Genomic DNA, 23,198 nt, shown 5'->3' with positions numbered 1-23,198 from the left:
AGCGGGGCGCCGCAGAGCTGTTCACGAAAAAGCTCAAGTTGGGCAACTTCTGCACCGTATACCAGGCAGAGCTGCTGGCTCTGGCTGAGGCAACAGGGCACGCGGCCAACGAGTCGGCGCAAGTCTGCGCCGTACTTAGCGACTCGCGGTCCGCCCTCGAAACTGTCGCAAGACCTGACACCCTCCATCCTTTAGCGTTAAGAGTGAAGGATAATGTTATGAAAGTGAGAGAAAAAGGGAAGGATGTAAGGTTGTTTTGGGTGAAAGCGCACGCGGGGATGGAGGGGAATGAGAGGGCGGACCAGCTGGCCAAGGAAGCGGCCCTGAAGAGTAAAAGACGACCGGAATATGAGAGATGCCCTGTTTCATTCGTCAAGAGGCAACTGAGACAGCAGTCGCTTGACGAATGGAACAGGAGGTATGTAGAAGGAACGACGGCTTCGGTGACGAGGATGTTCTTCCCGGACGCCGTCTCAGCCCACCGCGTGCTCCGCAGCATCGAGGTGGACACGGTCTTGGTTCAGCTCTTCACGGGGCACGGGGGGTTCTCTGAGTACCTTCACAGGTTCAAGCTCAAGGAGGACCCCTCGTGCTTCTGTGAACCGGGCGTGGACCAGACCGTGATCCACCTTGTGGCCCGGTGTCCCGCATTCGGGGGACTCCGGCTCGACTTCGAGTGCCGGTCTGGTGTTCAGGTCAAAGAAGACACGATACCCTCCCTGATAGGCGATAAAGCTACTAGGCAGGATTTTGTATATTATTGTAAAACAATAGTTAAAAAGATTATAGAAATAAATAAAACCTAGGTATAAGATAAAAGACTGTTATAAAATAAATAATAAATGTGCAAATATGTGATACCTAGAAAATAAGATATACAAAATAAAAAAAGGGATGAAAGAAGAGTAGTATAGAAGGGCACAAAAGAAAGAAATATAGCATGAAAGACAGACTAAAAGAATATGTGATGAAAGACTGATGAGTATGAAAATAAAAAAATATATGTGAAAAAATTACTGTAACAAAAGACCCTGTCCCACAAAAAGATAGGGGTACGAGAGACCCCCAATAGCGGGGGTCATATAAAAAAAAAAAAAAAAAAAAAAAAAAAAACCTAACCTAACCTAACCTAACCTAACCTAACCTAACCTAACCTAACCTAACCTAACCTAACCTAACCTAACCTAACCTAACCTAACCTAACCTAACCTAACCTAACCTAACCTAACCTAACCTAACCTAACCTAACCTAACCTAACCTAACCTAACCTAACCTAACCTAACCTGTATTGCATCTAATCAGCTGTTGCCCGAGGTATGGCAGATTGAGGTATGACTGCGAAATGACAATGGGCGTTGACATACAGAGGAACACCATCTCCTCTATCATAGACGACGCCCAGAGCCGTCCCGTATTTCTCCAATTTGCAGCAAAAATAATTAAAAAAGCCACAAAAGAAAATAAAGCCAGTCAGTAACAAAAATTAAACGTAAATAGGAAACAGACATTACCAGACAAATAAGTATAAGCCACAGTTAAATAAATAGATTAAGTACAAAATAAGAAAAATGGTTAAAATTCGAAATGCAGTGTAAATATAATGTATACATAGATAGGAACAAACATAAGTATAGAAATAAGAAATATTATTTAAGCATAGACTAAGTGAAATATTGTAATTAGCATAAGAAATAAATAAATAGCGATGTAAAACAAAAATAACCATACTATAGCGTAAGCAACAATAGATATATTAATATTAAATGTATAAAATTAAGATAGATAAATGATAAAACAGAGCCGGCGGTGGGGGGTTTTAGTCAGTAAGAGTCTGACACTGTCTGGGCCCTCCATTCCCAGACGTCCATTCGAGGATTTCCCCCCGCCGCCTAGAAATTGTAAACTAGAATAAAAAAAGCTCTGACCATGTTAGAGGTACTTTTGCATTGTATAATTTAAAAAAAAAAAAAAAAAAAAAAAAAAACCTAACCTAACCTAACCTAACCTAACCTAACCTAACCTAACCTAACCTAACCTAACCTAACCTAACCTAACCTAACCTAACCTAACCTAACCTAACCTAACCTAACCTAACCTAACCTAACCTAACCTAACCTAACCTAACCTAACCTAACCTAACCTAACCTAACCTAACCTAACCTAACCTAACCTAACCTAACCTAACCTAACCTAACCTAACCTAACCTAACCTAACCTAACCTAACCTAACCTAACCTAACCTAACCTAACCTAACCTAACCTAACCTAACCTCGGCTTCGAGTGCCGGTCTGGGGTTCAAATCAGGGAGGAGTCAATAGCCTCCCTGATAGGCGGAGAATACCAGCAAGATTTCATAACCCTCTGCAAAGAAATAGTTAAAAGAACAATAGAAATAAATAAAAGACAAACATAAGTAAGTAACAAAGCGACAATAAAATAGGAAAAAATTAAGAAATAAGACTGTGATAAATAAAAAATAATTATAAAATAAGAAATCCAAATGTAAATAAAAAGATAAAAATGTAATTATTAATAAGAAAAGAGGGAAGAATGAAAGCTGAATAGGGCGAATGAGAAAGAAAGATGAATTGTGGAATGAAAGATAGAAAATAGAATGAAAGAAATGACATTATAAGGAAAGAAAGAAGAGAAAGAAAATAATAAGAAATGTGAAAAATTATATTGATACAAAAGACCCTGTCCCAAACTAGATAGGGGTACGAATAAAAAAAAAAAAAAAAAAAAAAAAAAAAAAATAAAAAAACCTAACCTAACCTAACCTAACCTAACCTAACCTAACCTAACCTAACCTAACCTAACCTAACCTAACCTAACCTAACCTAACCTAACCTAACCTAACCTAACCTAACCTAACCTAACCTAACCTAACCTAACCTAACCCAGTATCTCGCCAAATCTCGAGGCGTTAGCAGCGAATAATAACTGCTCCGCGTTAAAAAAATAGAAATATCGGTTTCTAGTCATCCGATTTTGACGAATCAAGTGTCCGTGTGTGCATCTTAACGCAATCTAAGTGTTGGTGTTTGGTGCAAGAACGTGACAAAACTTATTGGATTGATTTGAACGTTTGAAGCGAAATTTTGAGGTTAGTTTTTACTATTTCGGTGATAACTCGAGTCTCAGAACTCGGAGACTCCTACTCTTTTCACCGTTCCGGAGGCCTCAAGGAGCTTTTTAATAAGCAAGAAAATTGGAAGTCGTTACTCACTGGATGACGTCACAAAGATCAGAAAACCGAACAACAAAAAACACGTGGTAGCAGAAGGAAGCATTTGTCGACGTTCAAATTTTATAAGACAATGCACCTAGGTGTATACATCAATTTTTTATAATAAAAAAAATTTTTGGACTTATAGTTTTTGAAAAATTAATTATTAAATTGTTAAAATTTGGAGGGTCATAACTCGAAAACTAGATCGAGGACACCCACTTTTTAAAGTGAATTTAGCTGCGCGCTTCTTTGTAGAAGCGAGATACAAAATTTTAGATTTTTCTCGTAAAAAAAAGTACCCCCCCAGCTGAAAAAACTGAAAATTTCTATGAAAATTGGATTATGTTAAAAATTTCTTATTATTTATTATAATTTTAAGATTTTTTTTTTGATTTATGTTAAAACGAAAATTTATGTTAATTTTAAAAAATTTTTTTCAAAATTTTATGACATACGGTTCCGGAGATATTAAAAGTTGAACAAATTTTTATATTCTTTCTTAATAAATAATAAAAAAAAAAGGTAATAAAATTAGTTTGACGCTATAGGTTATTCTATAGCATAGCATTCAATAGGAACAAGCATTTATTTTGGTCTCCTATGTCAAAAATTGACGAAGTTGTGACTGAAACCAAATTAGGTTTCTAGATTGCAAAGTTCAACCATTAATAACTCTGGAAATATTTTGTATAGAAAGCGGGGGTTTTCAGCTTCCGTACACTACCTACGCTACCCTCTGTACAAGAGCGGTTTCAGCATTTTCAGGCCCGAGGTTTTTCACCGCACCGAAACACGGTGCATAAGATAAAGTAGGTGAAAATATACTGTGCAGTCGAAACCGCGCACTTCTGCGGCGAACGAGTCGGGAGCTATAGCTAGTCAAAGTTTCCATTTGACAGCTGAGCGGCCATTTTGAAAAATTTCAAACCGCCATAGCTCAGTGGTTTTTCGTCGTAGAGGATCCGGGTTTTCTCCATTAAAAAGAGGATAACGCAGAGTACATTATACGAGATTTTCAGGTGTTTCGGATCGTAGAGGTTTCGAACCACTGAAAACGCACTATCCAAAAAAAAAAAAAAAAAGTTATCAGTAGTACTGTCCTCACAGAATCTTTAAGCAGGAGTTCTCTGTGACACATAAGACCGGAGATAACATCTGTCAAAGCTTAGTTTTGACAGTTGAACCGCCTATCTCGGTAACAGTTAGTCATACAGATCTCTAGTTTACATGTTTGGCGTCAGTGTACTTAGTTCCTGACGCCTGATAGTGTACTGGAAATTTCCGGGGCAGACGCATTTTCGGGCCTGTAAGGTAGTATATTCGAACGGCTTCAGGTGGAGCGAATATATTTGACGTTATATTTTAAGTTTAAGTTAGTATCGGTTAGGCTACTATTGTAAGACATATTTTATACACAGGTGTTTTATTACACAGATAAAGTATTTTAGTTAAGACAGGCTTTCTTGAGCCAAATATAAAGTGACAGTAAGAGACACTAGTGAGCTCACACTATTGTCTAACACAGCACTTTTTAGTGATTAGAATAAATGTATCGCACACCGTGCAAAATGGATAATGTTGCATCTGCAAACCAGTCAAATCAGACGGAGACGGCAGGACCGTCGAAGTTAGATGAAACATATGACTTCGGTGTTGTGACTACAAGAATCAAGGAGAAAACTGATCTTGAAAGTTACAACCCAACAAAAGTGAGAAAAAGTATAAATGACTGGGAAGCGGGAGTTTCAGATGCCAAACAAACATGCTCCCCGGAGAAATCCTTGCCTTCAGATCCTTCAAAAATGAAAACAAAAACAACGCTTTTGCAGGCTAAAAGTATTGGAGGGAGAAGAGCTTCGGCAGAAACAGGAAGTTCGCCGAAGCAATCTGCCACAAAGTACATAAGTAGAATATCAGAAGCGCGTGCCTGTGCCTTAAAAGCAAAAATGCAACTGGGAGCTTCTAAAAATACGAAAAGAGAGATCGTTGCGGAAGTCTTGAATGCGGTTGAAAGACTTGTGCAGTTAGTCAGGGAGTCGGAATCGGAGCGAGGGGTTTCCGCCAAGGAAAAAGAAAAGACCTCAAATCAGCTCAACAGAGGTGACAAAGTAGAGAAAGACTACAGCCTCGAACCAGAAGAACGCCAGGATTTAATACAAAATACCAACAGGAAGTTGGAGGAAGTTATGCAGATGCAGCGGCATGAGTTCGATCAACAAAAGCGCATGTCCGAAGCAACAAGAAGACAGCTTGATGAAATGAAAACACAGATGACACAGATGCTTTCCATTCAAGAAAAGATCCAAAACGAACAAAAGCTACCCACAAACGAAAGCTCGGGAGAATGTAATAGTCAGCTGAGGGAAATTAAGTCCCAGATTAGAGAGTTCACGAATGTCCAGGAGGAGATACGCAAAGAAATAAACACCGCAAGAAATATAACGTTATCATATGCGGAAGTCCTTGCTGGTAAGAGTGCCACACATCACGCCCATCCCCAAAACCCCAAACACACTATAATAGTGTCTTCCACGGAAGAAAAAGATACTAGTGAGGAAATATTGGAAAAGGTAAGGAAAGCAGTAAATGCCAAAGGAGAAGCAATCCAAATAGACCGCATGAGAAAAGCGAGGAACAAAAAAGTGGTCGTCAGCTGCAATTCGGAACAAAACCTAGAAAAAATCACTGAAAAACTGCAAAGTAGCGAGAGCCTCCAAGCACAAAAAGCCCGAAATAAAGATCCATTAGTAATCATAAGAGACCTTCTAGCTTATAACACAGATGAAGATATTATAACAGCCCTAAAAAAACAGAACGGCGACACTCTTGCGCATATACCGGAAGATGAATACAGAATAATTGTAAAGTACAGACGCAAAGCAAGAAACCCTCACGAGAACCATGTGATCTTGCAGGTCTCGCCAAAAGTCCACCGAAATCTGATAGCAGCCGGCGTGGTCTACATAGACATCCAAAAACGAACGGTCAAGGACCAATCTCCACTGATCCAATGCACAAAGTGCCTCGGTTTCGGCCATGGCAAAAAGACGTGCACAACTACGGAGACTCTGTGTAGCCATTGTTCTGGCCCACACCTAAGGTCAGAATGTCCATCTTGGATATCGGGTGATGGACCTAGTTGTAGAAATTGCAACCTAGCTAAGATGGACACCAGTAACCACAATGCGTTCGACTCTGAATGTCCAGTAAAAAAGAGATGGGACGCGTTGGCGAGAAGCAGTGTGGCTTACTGCTAAAGGCGTGCAAACGAAAGTTAAGTATAACATAATACAAGCTAACCTCCAGCGTAAAAGGCTCGCCACGGAAGAGTTATTTCAGGAGGCAATAAAAAGGAAGGCCAAATTCGCCTTGGTGCAGGAGCCCTATGTGGGAGCAATGGGGGAGCTAAAGAGGAAGCCCGGAACAAGGGTAATACAAAAAACCCAAAACAGGCAGGGCCCAGTGAAGGCTGCCGTGATCGTGTTCGACCAGGACCTGCTAATAGTCGAAGACCCCCAGCTAACCACTGAAAATGTAGTGGTCTTGGCTGCGAAGGCAGGTACAAAAACTCTGGCCCTCGTTTCGGTGTATTTTGAGGAGGACAAGCCCTTGGCCCCATATCTCGACCTCGTACAAAAAATCAGCGACAAATATCAGACAAAATATTTGCTCATTGGAGGAGATATTAATGCATGGAGTACGTGGTGGGGCAGTAAAATTGAAAACCATAGAGGAGCTGAACTGTCGACTTTCTTCGAAGAGATCGGGCTTCAAATCCTCAACATAGGGGAAGATCCGACATTTGAAACTGTTAGAGGCGACAAACAGTACAGCAGCAGAGTGGATGTGACGGTCTGTAACTTAAATCTGCTGCAATATGTTGGCAAGTGGAGGGTGGATAAAGGGGTCACAAGCTCGGACCACAATGCAGTCACATTCACCATCTTATTTGAACAACTCAGTCAAATACAAAATTTCTCCACTAGGATTTATAACACTAAAAGGGCGAATTGGCCTGATTTCAAGGAAGAATTTGAAAAGAACTTGATCGCAGAGGCCATCACCATAGAGAAAATAGAAGTCATCACGGATGTAGTAAGGTTGGAATCGACTATTAGAATATACAGTGACTGCGTTACAAGGGCGTGTGAAAAAAGTATTCCTAAAAAGAAAAATCCTATCAGGAAAAGAACGGTCCCTTGGTGGTCTGAGGAGTTAGAGCAATTAAAGCGCAACACTGTTACGAAGAAGAGGCGCATACGGAATGCGGCAGCCAGCAGGAGGAAATATGTAATTGAAGAATACCTCAAAGCAAAAAGGAAGTACGAAGAGGCTGCAACTGAGGCACAGACTGCTGGATGGAGGGAGTTCTGCACAAAACAAGAGCGAGAGAGTATGTGGGATGGTATTTATAGGGTACTGAACAAGACGCGCGCAGTGGAAAGTGACCAAATGCTTACAGCAAGCGGCAGACAGTTGGACCCGGAAGAATCAGTGAAGCTGCTCGCCGAAACTTTCTACCCGGATGATAGTGAGGAAGGGGAAACATCAGTCCAGCAGAAAATCAGAAAAGAAGTCGAAGAATCGAACACGGGAGAGCTAAATGCGCTCGAAGGCGACCCTATCTTCACTGCAACTGAGGTGGAGGTCGCGGCGAGCAGTTTCTCATCCAAAAAGGCGCCCGGTCCCGATGGGTTTACAGCCGACATTTGCCTGGCAGCGATAAGAGCGGCGCCCGGCATTTTCCTAACCATTGCCAATCGCTGTCTGAAACTGGGATATTTCCCACAAATGTGGAAAGTAGCTTCAGTAATAATATTGCGAAAACCGGGCAAAACTGATTATACCCATCCCAAATCATACCGGCCCATAGGCTTGCTCTCAATTCTGGGCAAAGTTCTAGAGAAGATGCTGGTCGCGAGGCTGAAGTGGCATCTCTTACCAAAAGGAAACAAACAACAGTATGGGTTTGTGCCGCGGCGCTCGACGGAGGACTCCCTCTATGATCTGGTCACACATATAGACAATAAGCTAAGCCAGAAACATATCATAGCTCTAGTGTCGCTAGACATAGAGGGGGCGTTTGACGGTGCGTGGTGGCCTGCGGTCAAGCTACAACTAATCAAGAAAAGATGCCCGTGGAACCTTCGCAGAGTAGTGAGTAGCTACCTGCAAGACAGAAGTGTTTCCGTGGCTTATGGAGGAAAAAAGTTCGAGAAGGCCACAAATAAGGGCTGTGTGCAGGGATCCATAGCTGGACCACTCTTTTGGAACGTGCTGTTGGATCCACTATTGGACGCACTGGAAAAGGAAGGAACGTACGTTCAGGCCTTCGCGGACGACGTGGTTCTGGTGTTCTCCGAAAGCTCCACAGAAGCTATAGAAACGAAAGCTAACAAAACGTTAGAAAAAGTCAATAAATGGGGATTGGATAATAAATTAAAATTTGCAGCGCACAAAACTAACCTTATGGTGATTACAAATAAACTCAAATTTGATACACCGAGACTAAGCATGGGGGGTGAAATTATAAAAGCAGTGGAAGAGATAAAATTACTTGGGCTGATAATAGATAGTAAAATGACATTCAACAAACATGTCTCATATATCTGTAAAAAGGCCACAAACATTTACAGACAGCTTTCTAAAGCAGCTAAAATAAACTGGGGGATAAATTCGGAAATCATCAGAACCATGTATGTAGCAGTGATAGAACCCATGGTGATGTATGCCGCCAGCGCATGGGCTCCAGCAACTAGGAAAATCACAGTACAGAAGCAACTTAATACCATCCAAAGAGGCTTTGCCCAGAAAATCTGCCGCTCATACCGTACAGTGTCACTGACCGCGGCCTTAGTGATTTCGGGACTTCTGCCGCTGGACATTCGAATAAGAGAAAGTGCCCAGCTTTTCCGTGCTAAGCGTGGTGAGACGCTAAAGGGACTACCTGACGATTGGCCCATTGAAGGGCGCGCGAATGTCCTGGAGAGGATTCACCCATCACAGCAAATAAAAATCTTATACGAATGCGTGAATGGAGTGGATGAACTCCCTCCCGGAGAGGAATCCCTGTTCATATATACAGATGGCAGTAAGATACAGGAAAGAGTGGGGGCCGCAGTGTCGTTATGGAAAAATGGGGAGGAAGTGAAATCTGTAAAAATGAGACTGGAGCCATATTGCTCGGTCTTCCAAGCGGAGCTCCTTGCCATAAAAAAGGCACTCTGCATAGCGGAGAAACGCAAAGAAGATAGAATCACCATTTTGAGTGACTCCAGGTCAGCGCTAGATTTAATCAGCAGCTGTTCGGATTGTCACCCACTTTCCCATGACATCAAGTTGTCGATGAAGAAAATGACTGAACATAGAAAAACGGTGAAGTGGTGTTGGGTTAAGGCCCACACAGGAATACCTGGTAATGAAAGGGCTGATGAACTGGCAAAGGACGCCGCCCTATACAGAAAGACCGCAGCAGAATACAGCAGCTTCCCAGTGTCATTTGCTAAAAGAATAATAAGGACAGGCTCCATTGAGGAATGGCAAAGGCGATATACCGCAGAGAGCACGGGAGAAATAACGAAAATTTTTCTCCCGGACGTTAGAAAAGCGAAGAAAGTAGTCAAAAACTTAAAATTGGACCCCATATTGGTTCAAGTGCTAACAGGTCATGGTGGTTTCTCGTCTTATTTGTGTAGGTTCAAATGCAAAACAGATCCGACGTGTATCTGCGACCCGGACGCGGAGGAAAGTATAATTCATCTACTAACCGCGTGCCCAAAGTACATTCGCCATAGAGCTGAATTGGAAATCAAACATAGAATGGAAATAGGGCACAATACGCTTAAAGATTGGCTAGAAGGCGAGACTACTCGCAGTGATTTCGCCGAATTCTGCGTCCGGGTGGCGGAGGACGCCGTGCAAAGAAACAAAGTTAAGTAAGAAAGATATGTAGAATGTATATACTAATGTATATACAGGTAACATATAAAATAGTAGTAATAAGTAACCATGTATTAAGTATAAGAAAAAAAAAAGGGCCGAAGAAAAAAAAAAAAAAAAAAGAAAAAAAAAATATATTTATAATTATAATACAAAAAAAAAGTAAAAATAATACAAAAGAGATAAGAAAACGACTATGATAATCATAGCCACAACACTTAATTTAAAAAAAAAAAAAAAAAAAAAAGAAGAAAAAAATATATAGTTAAGGCCAGCACGAATAATACTAGTATGTAAGACAATAAGCAAGGAATCGAGGAACCACACTGACCTGTAACACAAAGAAGGATCTGAACAAAAGGCATCGACCTCCATGTCGATGGACAAACTTGAAAAGTGGGGAGATTGGCAAATGGGGTTTTTAGTCGGTTAGAGTCCGACACTACCTGGGCAACATTCCCAGGTGTCCATGAGGATTTTCCCCATTTGCCAATTAGCTCGACTACAATTAAAAAAAAAAAAAAAAAAAAAAAAACCTAACCTAACCTAACCTAACCTAACCTAACCTAACCTAACCTAACCTAACCTAACCTAACCTAACCTAACCTAACCTAACCTAACCTAACCTAACCTAACCTAACCTAACCTAACCTAACCTAACCTAACCTAACCTAACCTAACCTAACCTAACCTAACCTAACCTAACCTAACCTAACCTAACCTAACCTAACCTAACCTAACCTAACCTAACCTAACCTAACCTAACCTAACCTAACCTAACCTAACCTAACCTAACCTAACCTAACCTAACCTAACCTAACCTAACCTAACCTAACCTAACCTAACCTAACCTAACCTAACCTAACCTAACCTAACCTAACCTAACCTAACCAATGATTCGCACACCAACAAAACAGACAGAATCAGGAGAAATGAGCCAGTTAGGCGCTACAGCCACTGGCAAAGCAATCACCTCCCCCGTTCCTGCTATTAGAAAAAGCTTAGGAGATAAAGACAGCGGTAATATAGTCGGACCCAAACCCTCTCCCCGTAAAGTCATCCAGGCTGGAAAAACAAAACCAAGGGTGGTGCCGCAGAAGCTGGTAGAGCAGCCTCAGTTAGATACGGGGTCCGGAGAGCCCCCGAAAGGAGACAAACCGGCCCCCGTAGACCGTATTAAGGAAGCGCGAGCATGCCTGAATAAGGCAAAGCTAAACTTGGGCATGTCTCGCAATCTGAAATCTGAAATAAAAGAAGTAGTAGTTAATGCGCTCGACAGGCTCTACCAGCTTGTGAAAGAGGCAGAGCTCACTAAAGGGAATCAAACCCGGGTCCTTACCCAGGAAACGGATGCTGAACCAGCAAGCAAAGGTAGTGAGGAGAAGGTGGATAGGGTGGCTCCCCCTACTGAACCCTCGCAGGTGCAGCACACAGCAACGGAAAGAGAGCTCCTACTTAGGCTAGACAGTCATGCGAGACTACTTGAGGCTAACACGAAGGAGCTTCAAAACCTCAAGGAGTCTCTCAAGACAGTCAAAGCACAAGAAAACAAAGGAACGTATGCGAGCGTAGCGGCCGGGCCAGCAAAAGGACCGCAGCTGAGAAGCGAGCCAACGCACTCAGTTGCGGTCTCGTCTGGGAGCGATACTGGGGACCAGGTTTTGGGTAAGATTAGATCCGCCCTAAATGCAACGAAAACCGGAATACAAATCGACCGCGTCCGGAAGATACGGGACGGCAAAGTCATAATTGGATGTGGATCGGAAGCGGAGCTGAAGAAAGTCAGAGAGGGCCTCAGCAAAGCGGGTAAGGGCCTGAACCTAGAGGAAGTCCGCAGCAGAGACCCTCTGGTTATTCTGCGGGACGTAATGGCCTATAATAAGGACGAGGATATAATTAGGGCCATCAAGTCTCAGAATGCGCAAATTTTGAGTGACGTTCCGGAGAAGGACCAGAGAATGGAGGTTAGGTTTAGGCGGAGGACGCGCAATGCACACACAGTGCACATAGTTATGCGGCTCTCACCAAAACTGTGGAGCCGGTTCACGACTGCCGGCATGTTGCATGTGGATCTCCAAAGGGTCCGTGTGTACGACCACTCCCCGCTTGTCCAGTGTACCCGGTGCCTGGGATACGGCCACAGCAAGCGGCTGTGTACGGGGGCGGAAGACAGATGCGGTCACTGCGGCGGTTGTCACCACCGCACCGAGTGCACCGATAGGCATGCGGGAAAACCCCCTACCTGCCGTAACTGCCACAAAAATAAGGCTGAACGACAGGACCACGGGGCATTTGACGCCGACTGTCCAGTAAGGAGGCGTTGGGACACCATTGCACGGGCGTCCATAGCTTATTGCTAAAGGCACCCAGGTGACTCAATGCACCCAACATGCTGGGCTCCACCAGTATCATGTTGTGCAGCAAAATTTGCAACGATCTGAGCTTGCCACGGCCGAGTTGATTAGCGAGGCGCCGAAGAGGGGATGGGCGCTCGCGCTGGTTCAGGAACCTTATATCGGAGCTATAGGTGAGATGCGGCATTATCCAGGGACTAGGATAATACAATGTGTCACCCGGGACGCAGGCGAAGTGGTCAAGGCGGCCATTGTACTATTCGACGATGCGATTGATATCATCCAATGTCCCCAACTCACGACGGCTAACATCGCTGTCGCTAAGTTGCGAACGGGGGCGTGGGAGATAGCAATCGTATCAGTCTACCTGGAACCAAATGTCGCAGTCGGACCTTACCTGGACCAAATTAGCTCGGCGGTGGAAGACTTGGGGATGGTCAATGTGTTACTGGGAGGAGACGTCAATGCCCGCAACACGGAATGGGGCTGCCAAAGTGCAGACCAAAGGGGTATAGAAGTGGCGGCAACATTGGACCAGCTGGAGCTCCACTTGCTAAATAAAGGGTCTGAGCCGACCTTTGACACGTACAGGGGCGGGAGGCATTATTCGAGTCGCGTCGACGTAACCGCGTGCTCAACCGCCCTCCTCGACCGGGTGGAGAACTGGAGTCTTGCTGATGATATAACATCTTCTGACCACAGGGCAATCGTGTTCCACTTGAAACTTGTGAGGTCCCAAGGTATAGACGTTAGGCGAACCACACGGAAGTTCAACACCAGTAGGGCAGACTGGGAAGAATTCAATACGACTCTAACCCGGCTGCTGACTGACAGCTGTTTGACGACCGCCGAGGTGAACGAGATCACTGAAAAAGGGGCGTTGGACAGCTTTGTTGGTCGGTACATGGACACCGTGGGGGAAGCCTGCGAGCTGGTCTTGCCAAAGGTCTCCAAGCGGAAAGGGCCACAGCTGCCCTGGTGGTCTGAGAATCTCACCCTCCTCAAGAAAGACGTGGCGAGAAAAAAGAGACGGATAAGAAACGCGAGGCCGGCCCGAAGGGAGCTGGTTGTACGCGAATACGTCGAAGCGAAAGAAGCTTACCGCCTTGAGGCAAAGGCGGCTCAGACCTCCAGTTGGAAACAGTTTTGTGAGAAACAAGACAGAGAGTCAATGTGGGATGGGATATACCGCGTGATTCGCCGCACGCAGACAATGCGCGAGGACGTCCTCCTCGTCCAGTCCAATAAAGTGCTGGATGCAGAGGGATCAGCCAGGCTGCTGGCAGAGGTTTTCTTCCCGGAAGACAACCCCGGGGAGGACAATGCGGACCACCAAATTGTAAGAGTTAAATCCGATGAAATCAACGCGGAGAGTGGTGGCGAAACCTTCGACCCTCCGTTTACGATGGAGGAACTCCGATGGTCCGTGTCAACCTCAAATGCCAAGAAGGCACCGGGCGCAGACGGACTCACTGCGGATATCTGCCGGGCGGCCATTGACGCGGACCCAGTCCTATTTTTGGCTCTCACAAATAGATGTCTCGCGCTTTCCCACTTCCCCACGAGGTGGAAGGAAGCGGTTGTCGTGGCTTTCCGGAAGCCCAACAAAGAGGACTATACGCACCCGAAATCTTATAGGCCGATCGGACTTCTGCCCGTCATGGGGAAAATGTTCGAAAAGATCATGGTCAAAAGAATCCGGTGGTACACTGCGCCTTATATCAGTAGCCATCAATATGGCTTTATGCCGCAGAGATGTACCGAGGACTCCCTGTATAACCTGACCCAGCACCTGCGAGCTCGCTTGGAGGAGAAGGAGATTGTAGTGCTGGTGTCACTGGATATAGAGGGAGCCTTCGATAACGCTTGGTGGCCTGCTATAAGGTGTAGACTGGCCGAAACGCGCTGCCCCGTGAATCTGCGGCGCCTTGTCGATAGCTACTTTAGCGATCGCAAGGTGTCCGTACGGTACGCGGGGGCAGAGTGGGCCAGAGAGACCACCAAGGGGTGCGTGCAAGGGTCCGTGGGGGGTCCGGCCTTCTGGACCCTCCTCATTAACCCCCTTCTGGAAGAGGTGGTAAAGGGCGGGACATACTGCCAAGCGTTCGCAGATGACATTGTGCTGGTCATCTCGGGGCAGAAGGCTCAGGACATCTCGAGTAAGGCCAATGAGGCTCTCGCTCATATTCATGAATGGGGAGTCAAGAACAAGCTGCGGTTTGCACCACACAAAACAAAGGTGATGGTGCTAACCAATAAGCTTAAATACGACACCCCATTACTAACTATGGGAGGCGAGCAACTCGGCCATACAAGGGAAGTCCGGATACTAGGTATCACGATTGACGATAGACTGACGTACAACAGCCACGTCAAAAATGTCTGTAAGAAGGCCGAGGGCCTCTATCGTCAATTGTGCAGGGCCGCGAAGGTATCTTGGGGTCTGAATTCCGAGGTGATCAGGACAATGTATCTGGCGGTGTTGGAGCCAGTGATTTTGTATGGAGCGAGTGCATGGGCGCCAGCAGCTAGGAAGCTGACGGTTCGCAGGCAGCTCGAGGCGGTGCAGCGGGGGTTCGCGCGAAAAATAGCGAAAACCCACCGTACCGCTTCACTGCACTCGGCCCTTATACTCGCCGGGCTGCTCCCCTTGGACCTCCGAGTCCAGGAGGCGGCAGAGCTGTACGCGGTAAAACGTGGGCACTCCCGGCGGATAGTAGGCGACCGAGAACTGGAGACACCAGAAAGCTTCCTGAGACTACCACACCCGTCTGTTCAAATTGGTGTGGAGTTCTCATGCCTGGGAGAAAGTGCGGAGGAAGTCCAACTTGCCACCGCGGCTGTCGATCTGGTTATTTACACCGATGGCAGTCGCATAGACGACAAAGTGGGAGCGGCGTTCACTGTCACGCGGAACGCCGCAGAGTTAAAAACCAAAAAGCTCAAGTTGGGTAACTTCTGCACCGTATACCAGGCAGAGCTGTTGGCCTTAGAGGAAGCAACAAGGCACGCGGCCAACGAGTCGGCGCAATCGTGTGCCATTATGAGCGACTCGCGATCCGCCCTCGAAACTCTCGCACAACCGGACACCCTCCATCCCCTAGCGTTTAGAGTGAAAGAGAATATAATGAAAGCGAGAGAGAAAGGAAAGAATGTGAAATTATTTTGGGTGAAAGCGCACGCGGGGATGGTGGGCAACGAGAGGGCGGACCAGCTGGCCAAGGATGCGGCCTTAAAAAGCAAGAAGAGACCAGAGTATGAGAGGTGCCCCGTTTCCTTCGTCAAGCGACAACTCAGGTTGGATACGCTTGACGAATGGAACCGGAGGTATGCGGAAGGCAACACGGCTTCAACAACGAGGATTTTCTTCCCGAACGCAGATATAGCATATCGAGTCCTCCGAAGTATTCAGATGGACACAGTTCTGGTCCAGATGTTCACGGGGCACGGGGGATTCTCGGAGTACCTGCACAGGTTTAAACTCAAAGAGAGTCCTTCGTGCCTTTGTGATCCTGCGGTGGACCAGACTGTATTGCATCTAATCAGCTGTTGCCCGAGGTATGGCAGATTGAGGTATGACTGCGAAATGACAATGGGCGTTGACATACAGAGGAACACCATCTCCTCTATCATAGACGACGCCCAGAGCCGTCCCGTATTTCTCCAATTTGCAGCAAAAATAATTAAAAAAGCCACAAAAGAAAATAAAGCCAGTCAGTAACAAAAATTAAACGTAAATAGGAAACAGACATTACCAGACAAATAAGTATAAGCCACAGTTAAATAAATAGATTAAGTACAAAATAAGAAAAATGGTTAAAATTCGAAATGCATTGTAAATATAAGGTATACATAGATAGGAACAAACATAAGTATAGAAATAAGAAATATTATTTAAGCATAGACTAAGTGAAATATTGTAATTAGCATAAGAAATAAATAAATAGCGATGTAAAACAAAAATAACCATACTATAGCGTAAGCAACAATAGATATATTAAAATTAAATGTATAAAATTAAGATAGATAAATGATAAAACAGAGCCGGCGGTGGGGGGTTTTAGTCAGTAAGAGTCTGACACTGTCTGGGCCCTCCATTCCCAGACGTCCATTCGAGGATTTCCCCCCGCCGCCTAGAAATTGTAAACTAGAATTAAAAGGCTCTGACCATGTTAGAGGTACTTTTGCATTGTATAATTTAAAAAAAAAAAAAAAAAAAACCTAACCTAACCTAACCTAACCTAACCTAACCTAACCGAGGTGGACGCGGTCTCGGCCCAGCTCTTCACGGGGCACGGGGGGTTCTCTGAGTACCTTCATAGGTTCAAGCTCAAGGAGGACCCCTCGTGCTTCTGTGAACCGGGCGTGGACCAGACCGTGATCCACCTTGTGGCCCGGTGTCCCGCATTCGGGGGACTCCGGTTCGGCTTCGAGTGCCGGTCTGGGGTTCAAATCAGGGAGGAGTCAATAGCCTCCCTGATAGGCGGAGAATACCAGCAAGATTTCATAACCCTCTGCAAAGAAATAGTTAAAAGAACAATAGAAATAAATAAAAGACAAACATAAGTAAGTAACAAAGCGACAATAAAATGGGAAAAAATTAAGAAATAAGACTGTGATAAATAAAAAATAATTATAAAATAAGAAATCCAAATGTAAATAAAAAGATAAAAATGTAATTATTAATAAGAAAAGAGGGAAGAATGAAAGCTGAATAGGGCGAATGAGAAAGAAAGATGAATTGTGGAATGAAAGATAGAAAATAGAATGAAAGAAATGACATTATAAGGAAAGAAAGAAGAGAAAGAAAATAATAAGAAATGTGAAAAATTATATTGATACAAAAGACCCTGTCCCAAACTAGATAGGGGTACGAATAAAAAAAAAAAAAAAAAAAAAAAAAAAAAAAAAAAACCTAACCTAACCTAACCTAACCTAACCTAACCTAACCTAACCTAACCTAACCTAACCTAACCTAACCTAACCTAACCTAACCTAACCTAACCTAACCTAACCTAACCTAACCTAACCTAACCTAACCCCCAGTCCGCGCCGCGCTCCCGAGCAGTACACACGCTCCCACGTGCCGAGATCGTTCCGTAAAGTTAGAAAAATTAGTAAAAGTGGTATAAAGTTAAGTAATATAGAAGTGTTATATATAGAAAAAAGCGCGCTTTTACGAGGAATCGATCGGTACTAAGAAAATAAAAATCGGATTATAAACCGATTTTTAATTAAGAAAACAACGAATTAGACGCGGAGTGCGGCAACGAGAAAAGTGCGAACGCTGCAAATATTTGAGTGTAAAAGTGTGTAACGGCGATTGTAGAAAGTTGCGGAATTGTCTCCTCTACACCCCTGTGCAAGTTTCATAATTTTCGTGCAAAAATTAGCAAAGATACAAATTTTTAAATCATTTTTTCCGTTAAATTCTGCCCATAAATCAACAACAAGTGCCTAAAAATAGTAAATTCCAGTGAAAAATTGTGCAAAATTTTACTCAGCGAGCAACACCTCGTCCTAGGCCAGAGTTTAAGTGCCTTCACAACCAGCTAGAGGCAACCACCTGGCCAGGGCAAACAAAAACTCCAGTATCACACGCCCTTGAGGTACTGGATCCGGAGCCATCAGCCACCAGAGAAATACATCATTGCAAAGGGGACATTGCGGCCATTCCAAAACTGTGCGGACATTAAAGATAAGTTCATGTGTTTTAAAGTTATAGAGCTGCAAAGTTTTGCAAAGTTGACATTTGTTGATAAGGCCGAAACTAGCTAAAATCTTCATTTTTAAAATACGAAAAATAGCTCAAATTTATTTTTTAGTAACGCTTTATTAAGTTAGATATTCAAATTCAGTAATTTCAGAGGCACAACAAAGGTCAAATTACTTTTCATATTACGTAAAAATAAAAATTGTAAAAATTATTGCATCTCTATAGCCACTAAGTAAGAGCAGTGGTTTTTAAACCCTCTCTGATAGTTTTTAGATTTTTTACTATATTCCTTGCATGATATTTACAGCTTCTAAGTGACAATTTTATGTTTTTAACGACCTTTTGTCGATCTAGAAGTGAACGCCATTTAGTACAGTCTTCAGTGAATAGATATATATAAATTAATACACCAATACACCGAATAAATATCAAAAATTTACATGTGCCATATCACATGCCTAGTCACTAACTCATGACGTCATAACCGAGTAGAATCATACGTCGCAAACGAGTAGCAACGTACATCACACGCAACGAGCAGCGCCGAGGTGGCGAGAAGATACACCACAATACACAGTAACTCTGTCAACTAGGGACTTACACACATTAGCTGGTAATTTAGGCTCCGCCCACGAAAAATTGCTATTAAAATTCTAACAGGAACACCAAAAATTTAAATTTTTGCATCTCTAAAATTGTACATCAAGTAGATAAACATAACTAGAAATTAACCAGGATACAAATAAAAATATTCACACAAAAATTAATACGAAAAATTTTTTACAAAACAAATTTTTACACTGGAAAAAATCTCAAAATTCCCAATCTAACATTTTTTAACCCAGCACAAATAAATTAAAATAGATTTCAAATAAAATACAGGGAAAATTCGATACAAAAAGTACTCAGTCACCGTGGATTAGAACACGGGACTAGGGCGTTCCCAAGCCACGCCCCCGAAAAATTCAACCGTATTGACTGAAGACTTGTACACACTTGCGTTGAATATTTTTCTGCTGACATTTGTTGCAAAGGCCGAAACTAACCAAATCCTTATAATAAAAATACCAAAAATAGCCCAAATTCATTTTTCAGTAATACTTAATTAAATTAAATAATCAAATTAAATTTATACAAAGGCACAACAAAGGTCAAAATACGTTTCAGATTACGCAAAAAAATTAAAATTGTCAAAGTTTGCTGTCTATAGTTAGTAGTTTAGAGCCGTGGTTTTTTGACCCGCTCTGATAGTTTAAGACTTTTTATATCCTGGTGTGAAATACACAGCTCCATTTGACAATTCAACTCAATTAACGGTTCATAGTAGTTCTGGCATTAGAAGCTCTTAGCACTAAGTCTTAAGTAAATATTTAAACATAAGCCAAAACATCAACACATCGAACACACATTAAAAAATTACACATACCATATCGTATGCCTATTTATTAAAAATTATTAATATATTACGTCACAACTCAGATACGGCATACGTCGCAAACGAGTAGCAACGAACGTACACGCCCCACGCGACGATCAGCGCCGCGGTGGTGGAAGGATACACCACGCAACTCACTAAACCGCGTCAACTAGTGACGTAACACGGTTGTTGGTGATTTAGGCCCCGCCCACAAATCATTGCTATTAAAATCTGACAGGAGCAACGAAATTATTTAGGCCACCATTAAAACATTGCTACTAAAATTCTCACAGGAATAACGAAATTGTCAAAAACCTTGCTTCTTTATAGCTAGCAAGTAAGAGCAGAGGTTTTTAAACCCTCTCTTATAGTTATAAGATTTTACTGTTAATTTTGTAGTGTTGTAGTGTATTCTGACTCTTTAAGAAAACACTTACAACTAGAGTAGAGAGGTTTATTGCCGCAAATAGGAAATAGAACCAAATCCAGGTACTAGAAATAAAATAAGCCCGTATCTTTAAATAGGAACAAATAAACATTGAAATGCTCCGCACACCTACAAAAATGGCGGAGAAAGAGGTCGTTGGCTCTGTTGAAGAAAGCGCAGCGGTGGGGCCATCACCAAATAGCAGGGCCACAAGCAGCAAAGGCGACATGGTGGTAAACAAGGGCGATGACGTACCGGCGGGTGGCCGAGCGATAACAACGAGAAAGGTAAATGCATCGCCCGCAATTGTAGATAATGGTGCCGGGGAAAGCACATCAGCACAGGGGAACAAGCCCGGTACCTCCTCCGAGCAGGTCAGTCAGAAACCCGAACAAGTAAAAAGGAGACGCATAGTGCCGGACAAGCTTGCAAAGGGTTCGCTTGTGGGTCAAGGGGCTGAAGAAACCCCGAAAGTGCTCAACCCAGCTCAGACGGATAGGGTCAAGGAGGCCAGAGCGTGCTTAAATAAAGCGAAGCTTAATTTAGGCATCTCTCGCAACCTAAAGACGGAAATTAAGGAGGAAGTGACCCGGGCATTGGATAAGTTATACCAGCTTGTTAAAGAGGCCGAAACTGACAGACTGAAGGCCAGTGGACATTATAGGACTGCGAGCTCGACCGCCGGGCAGACGAGCGAGATAGTAGGGAGGAAAGAGGAAGAGGAAGCCTCCCTTACTGCACCCCCGAGTGTCGGGCGGCCGGAGTCGCAGCCGCAACCACACACCGCGGAGCTCTTTAAAAGACTTGAGGAGCATGGGAAACTTTTGGCGGCTAACACCAAGGAGGTAGAAAGCCTCAAGGAGTCTCTCCATGCTATGAAAGTTAACAAGGAGCAACCACTGGCAAAAGGCACATATGCAAGTGTAGCCGCCGTACCGGCAAAAGGACCGCCACCGGGGGTCGAAAAAACACACTCGGTCGCGGTCTCGTCGGGAACGGCAACGGGAGAGGAGGTGCTCAGTAAAATAAGAAAGGCACTCGACGCCACAAAAACAGGTATAAGAGTAGACAAAGTGCGAAAGGTACGGGATGGCAAGGTGATACTGGGATGTAGCACGGAAGCTGAATTGGCGAAAGTTCGCGAAAGATTAAGAACAGGGAAAGATCTTAATCTTAACCTCGAGGAACTGAAGAGCAAAGATCCTCTGGTCATTCTCAGGGACGTCATGGCATACAACACGAATGAGGACATAATAAGGGCCATTAAATCCCAAAATCAACATCTTTTAGGAGACGTACCTGAGAAGGAGCAGAGGATAGAGGTTAGGTATAGAAAGGGAACACGGAACGCGCTAACGACGCACGTAATACTCCGAGTGTCGCCGAAGGTATGGAGCCGTTTGACCGACACGGGTCTAGTGCACGTGGACCTCCAGCGGGTGCGCGTGTATGACCACTCACCACTGGTACAATGCACTCGCTGCCTCGGATACGGACACAGTAAAAGACTGTGTACTGAGACCGAGGACAGATGCGGCCACTGCGGAGGTCGTCATCATAGAAACGAGTGTACAGACAGGCAAGCTGGGAAAGCACCCACCTGTCGAAACTGCTGCAAAGCAAAAATAGATCGACAGGACCACGGGGCATTTGACGCCGACTGTCCAGTAAGGAGGCGCTGGGACACCATTGCACGGGCATCCATAGCTTATTGCTAAAGGCACCCAGGTGACTCAACGCACCCAACATGCTGGGCTCCACCAGTATCATGTTGTGCAGCAAAATTTGCAACGATCTGAGCTTGCCACGGCCGAGTTGATTAGCGAGGCGCCGAAGAGGGGATGGGCGATCGCGCTGGTTCAGGAACCTTATATCGGAGCTATAGGCGAGATGCGGCATTATCCAGGGACTAGGATAGTACAATGTGTCGCCCGGGACGCAGGCGAAGTGGTCAAGGCGGCCATTGTACTATTCGACGATGCGATTGATATCATCCAATGTCCCCAACTCACGACGGCTAACATCGCTGTCGCTAAGTTGCGAACTGGGGCGTGGGAGATAGCAATCGTATCAGTCTACCTGGAACCAAATGTCGCAGTCGGACCTTACCTGGACCAAATTAGCTCGGCGGTGGAAGACTTGGGGATGGTCAATGTGTTACTGGGAGGAGACGTCAATGCCCGCAACACGGAATGGGGCTGCCAAAGTGCAGACCAAAGGGGTATAGAAGTGGCGGCAACATTGGACCAGCTGGAGCTCCACTTGCTAAATAAGGGGTCTGAGCCGACCTTCGACACGTACAGGGGCGGGAGGCATTATTCGAGTCGCGTCGACGTAACCGCGTGCTCAACCGCTCTCCTCGACCGGGTGGAGAACTGGAGTCTTGCTGATGATATAACATCTTCTGACCACAGGGCAATCGTGTTTCACTTGAAACTTGTGAGGTCCCAAGGTATAGACGTCAGGCGAACCACACGGAAGTTCAACACCCGTAGGGCAGACTGGGAAGAATTCAATACGACTCTAACCCGGCTGCTAACTGACAGCTGCCTAACGACCGCCGAGGTGAACGAGATCACTAAAAAAGGGGCGTTGGACAGCTTTGTTGGTCGGTACATGGACACCGTGGGGGAAGCCTGCGAGCTGGTCTTGCCAAAGGTCTCCAAGCGGAAAGGGGCACAGCTGCCCTGGTGGTCTGAGAATCTCACCCTCCTCAAGAAAGACGTGGCGAGAAAAAAGAGACGGATAAGAAACGCGAGGCCGGCCCGGAAGGAGCTGGTTGTACGCGAATACGTCGAAGCGAAAGAAGCTTACCGCCTTGAGGCAAAGGCGGCTCAGACCTCCAGTTGGAAACAGTTCTGTGAGAAACAAGACAGAGAGTCAATGTGGGATGGGATATACCGCGTGATTCGCCGCACACAGACAATGCGCGAGGACGTCCTCCTCGTCCAGTCCAATAAAGTGCTGGATGCAGAGGGATCAGCCAGGCTGCTGGCAGAGGTTTTCTTCCCGGAAGACAACCCCGGGGAGGACAATGCGGACCACCAAATTGTAAGAGTTAAATCCGATGAAATCAACGCGGAGAGTGGTGGCGAAACCCTCGACCCTCCG

At 44.6% G+C, this 23,198-nt stretch overlaps 1 protein-coding gene across 1 annotated transcript; it reads left to right on the top strand.

The window, feature by feature from the left end:
* The first annotated feature begins 4,802 nt into the window (after window positions 1-4,802).
* LOC137922192 (uncharacterized) lies at window positions 4,803-6,491 on the top strand. The gene has a single exon (XM_068765109.1). The coding sequence runs from the start codon at window positions 4,803-4,805 to the stop codon at window positions 6,489-6,491; it is 1,689 nt and encodes a 562-aa protein (XP_068621210.1).
* The last annotated feature ends 16,707 nt before the right edge of the window (window positions 6,492-23,198 follow it).

Source organism: Battus philenor, unplaced genomic scaffold (genome assembly GCF_028537555.1).
Source record: "Battus philenor isolate CCGP_79_NKW_IND1 unplaced genomic scaffold, ilBatPhil1.0.hap1 SCAF_2, whole genome shotgun sequence".
Taxonomy (NCBI): Eukaryota; Metazoa; Arthropoda; class Insecta; order Lepidoptera; family Papilionidae; genus Battus; species Battus philenor.
Note: the sequence above shows the minus strand (reverse complement) of the source record. Positions and strands in the feature narration are given on the sequence as shown.

What these genes read in the sequence shown, in the direction of transcription:
- LOC137922192 (XM_068765109.1), top strand. Translation starts at nt 4,803, where the DNA reads ATGGATAATGTTGCATCTGCAAACCAGTCAAATCAGACGGAGACGGCA.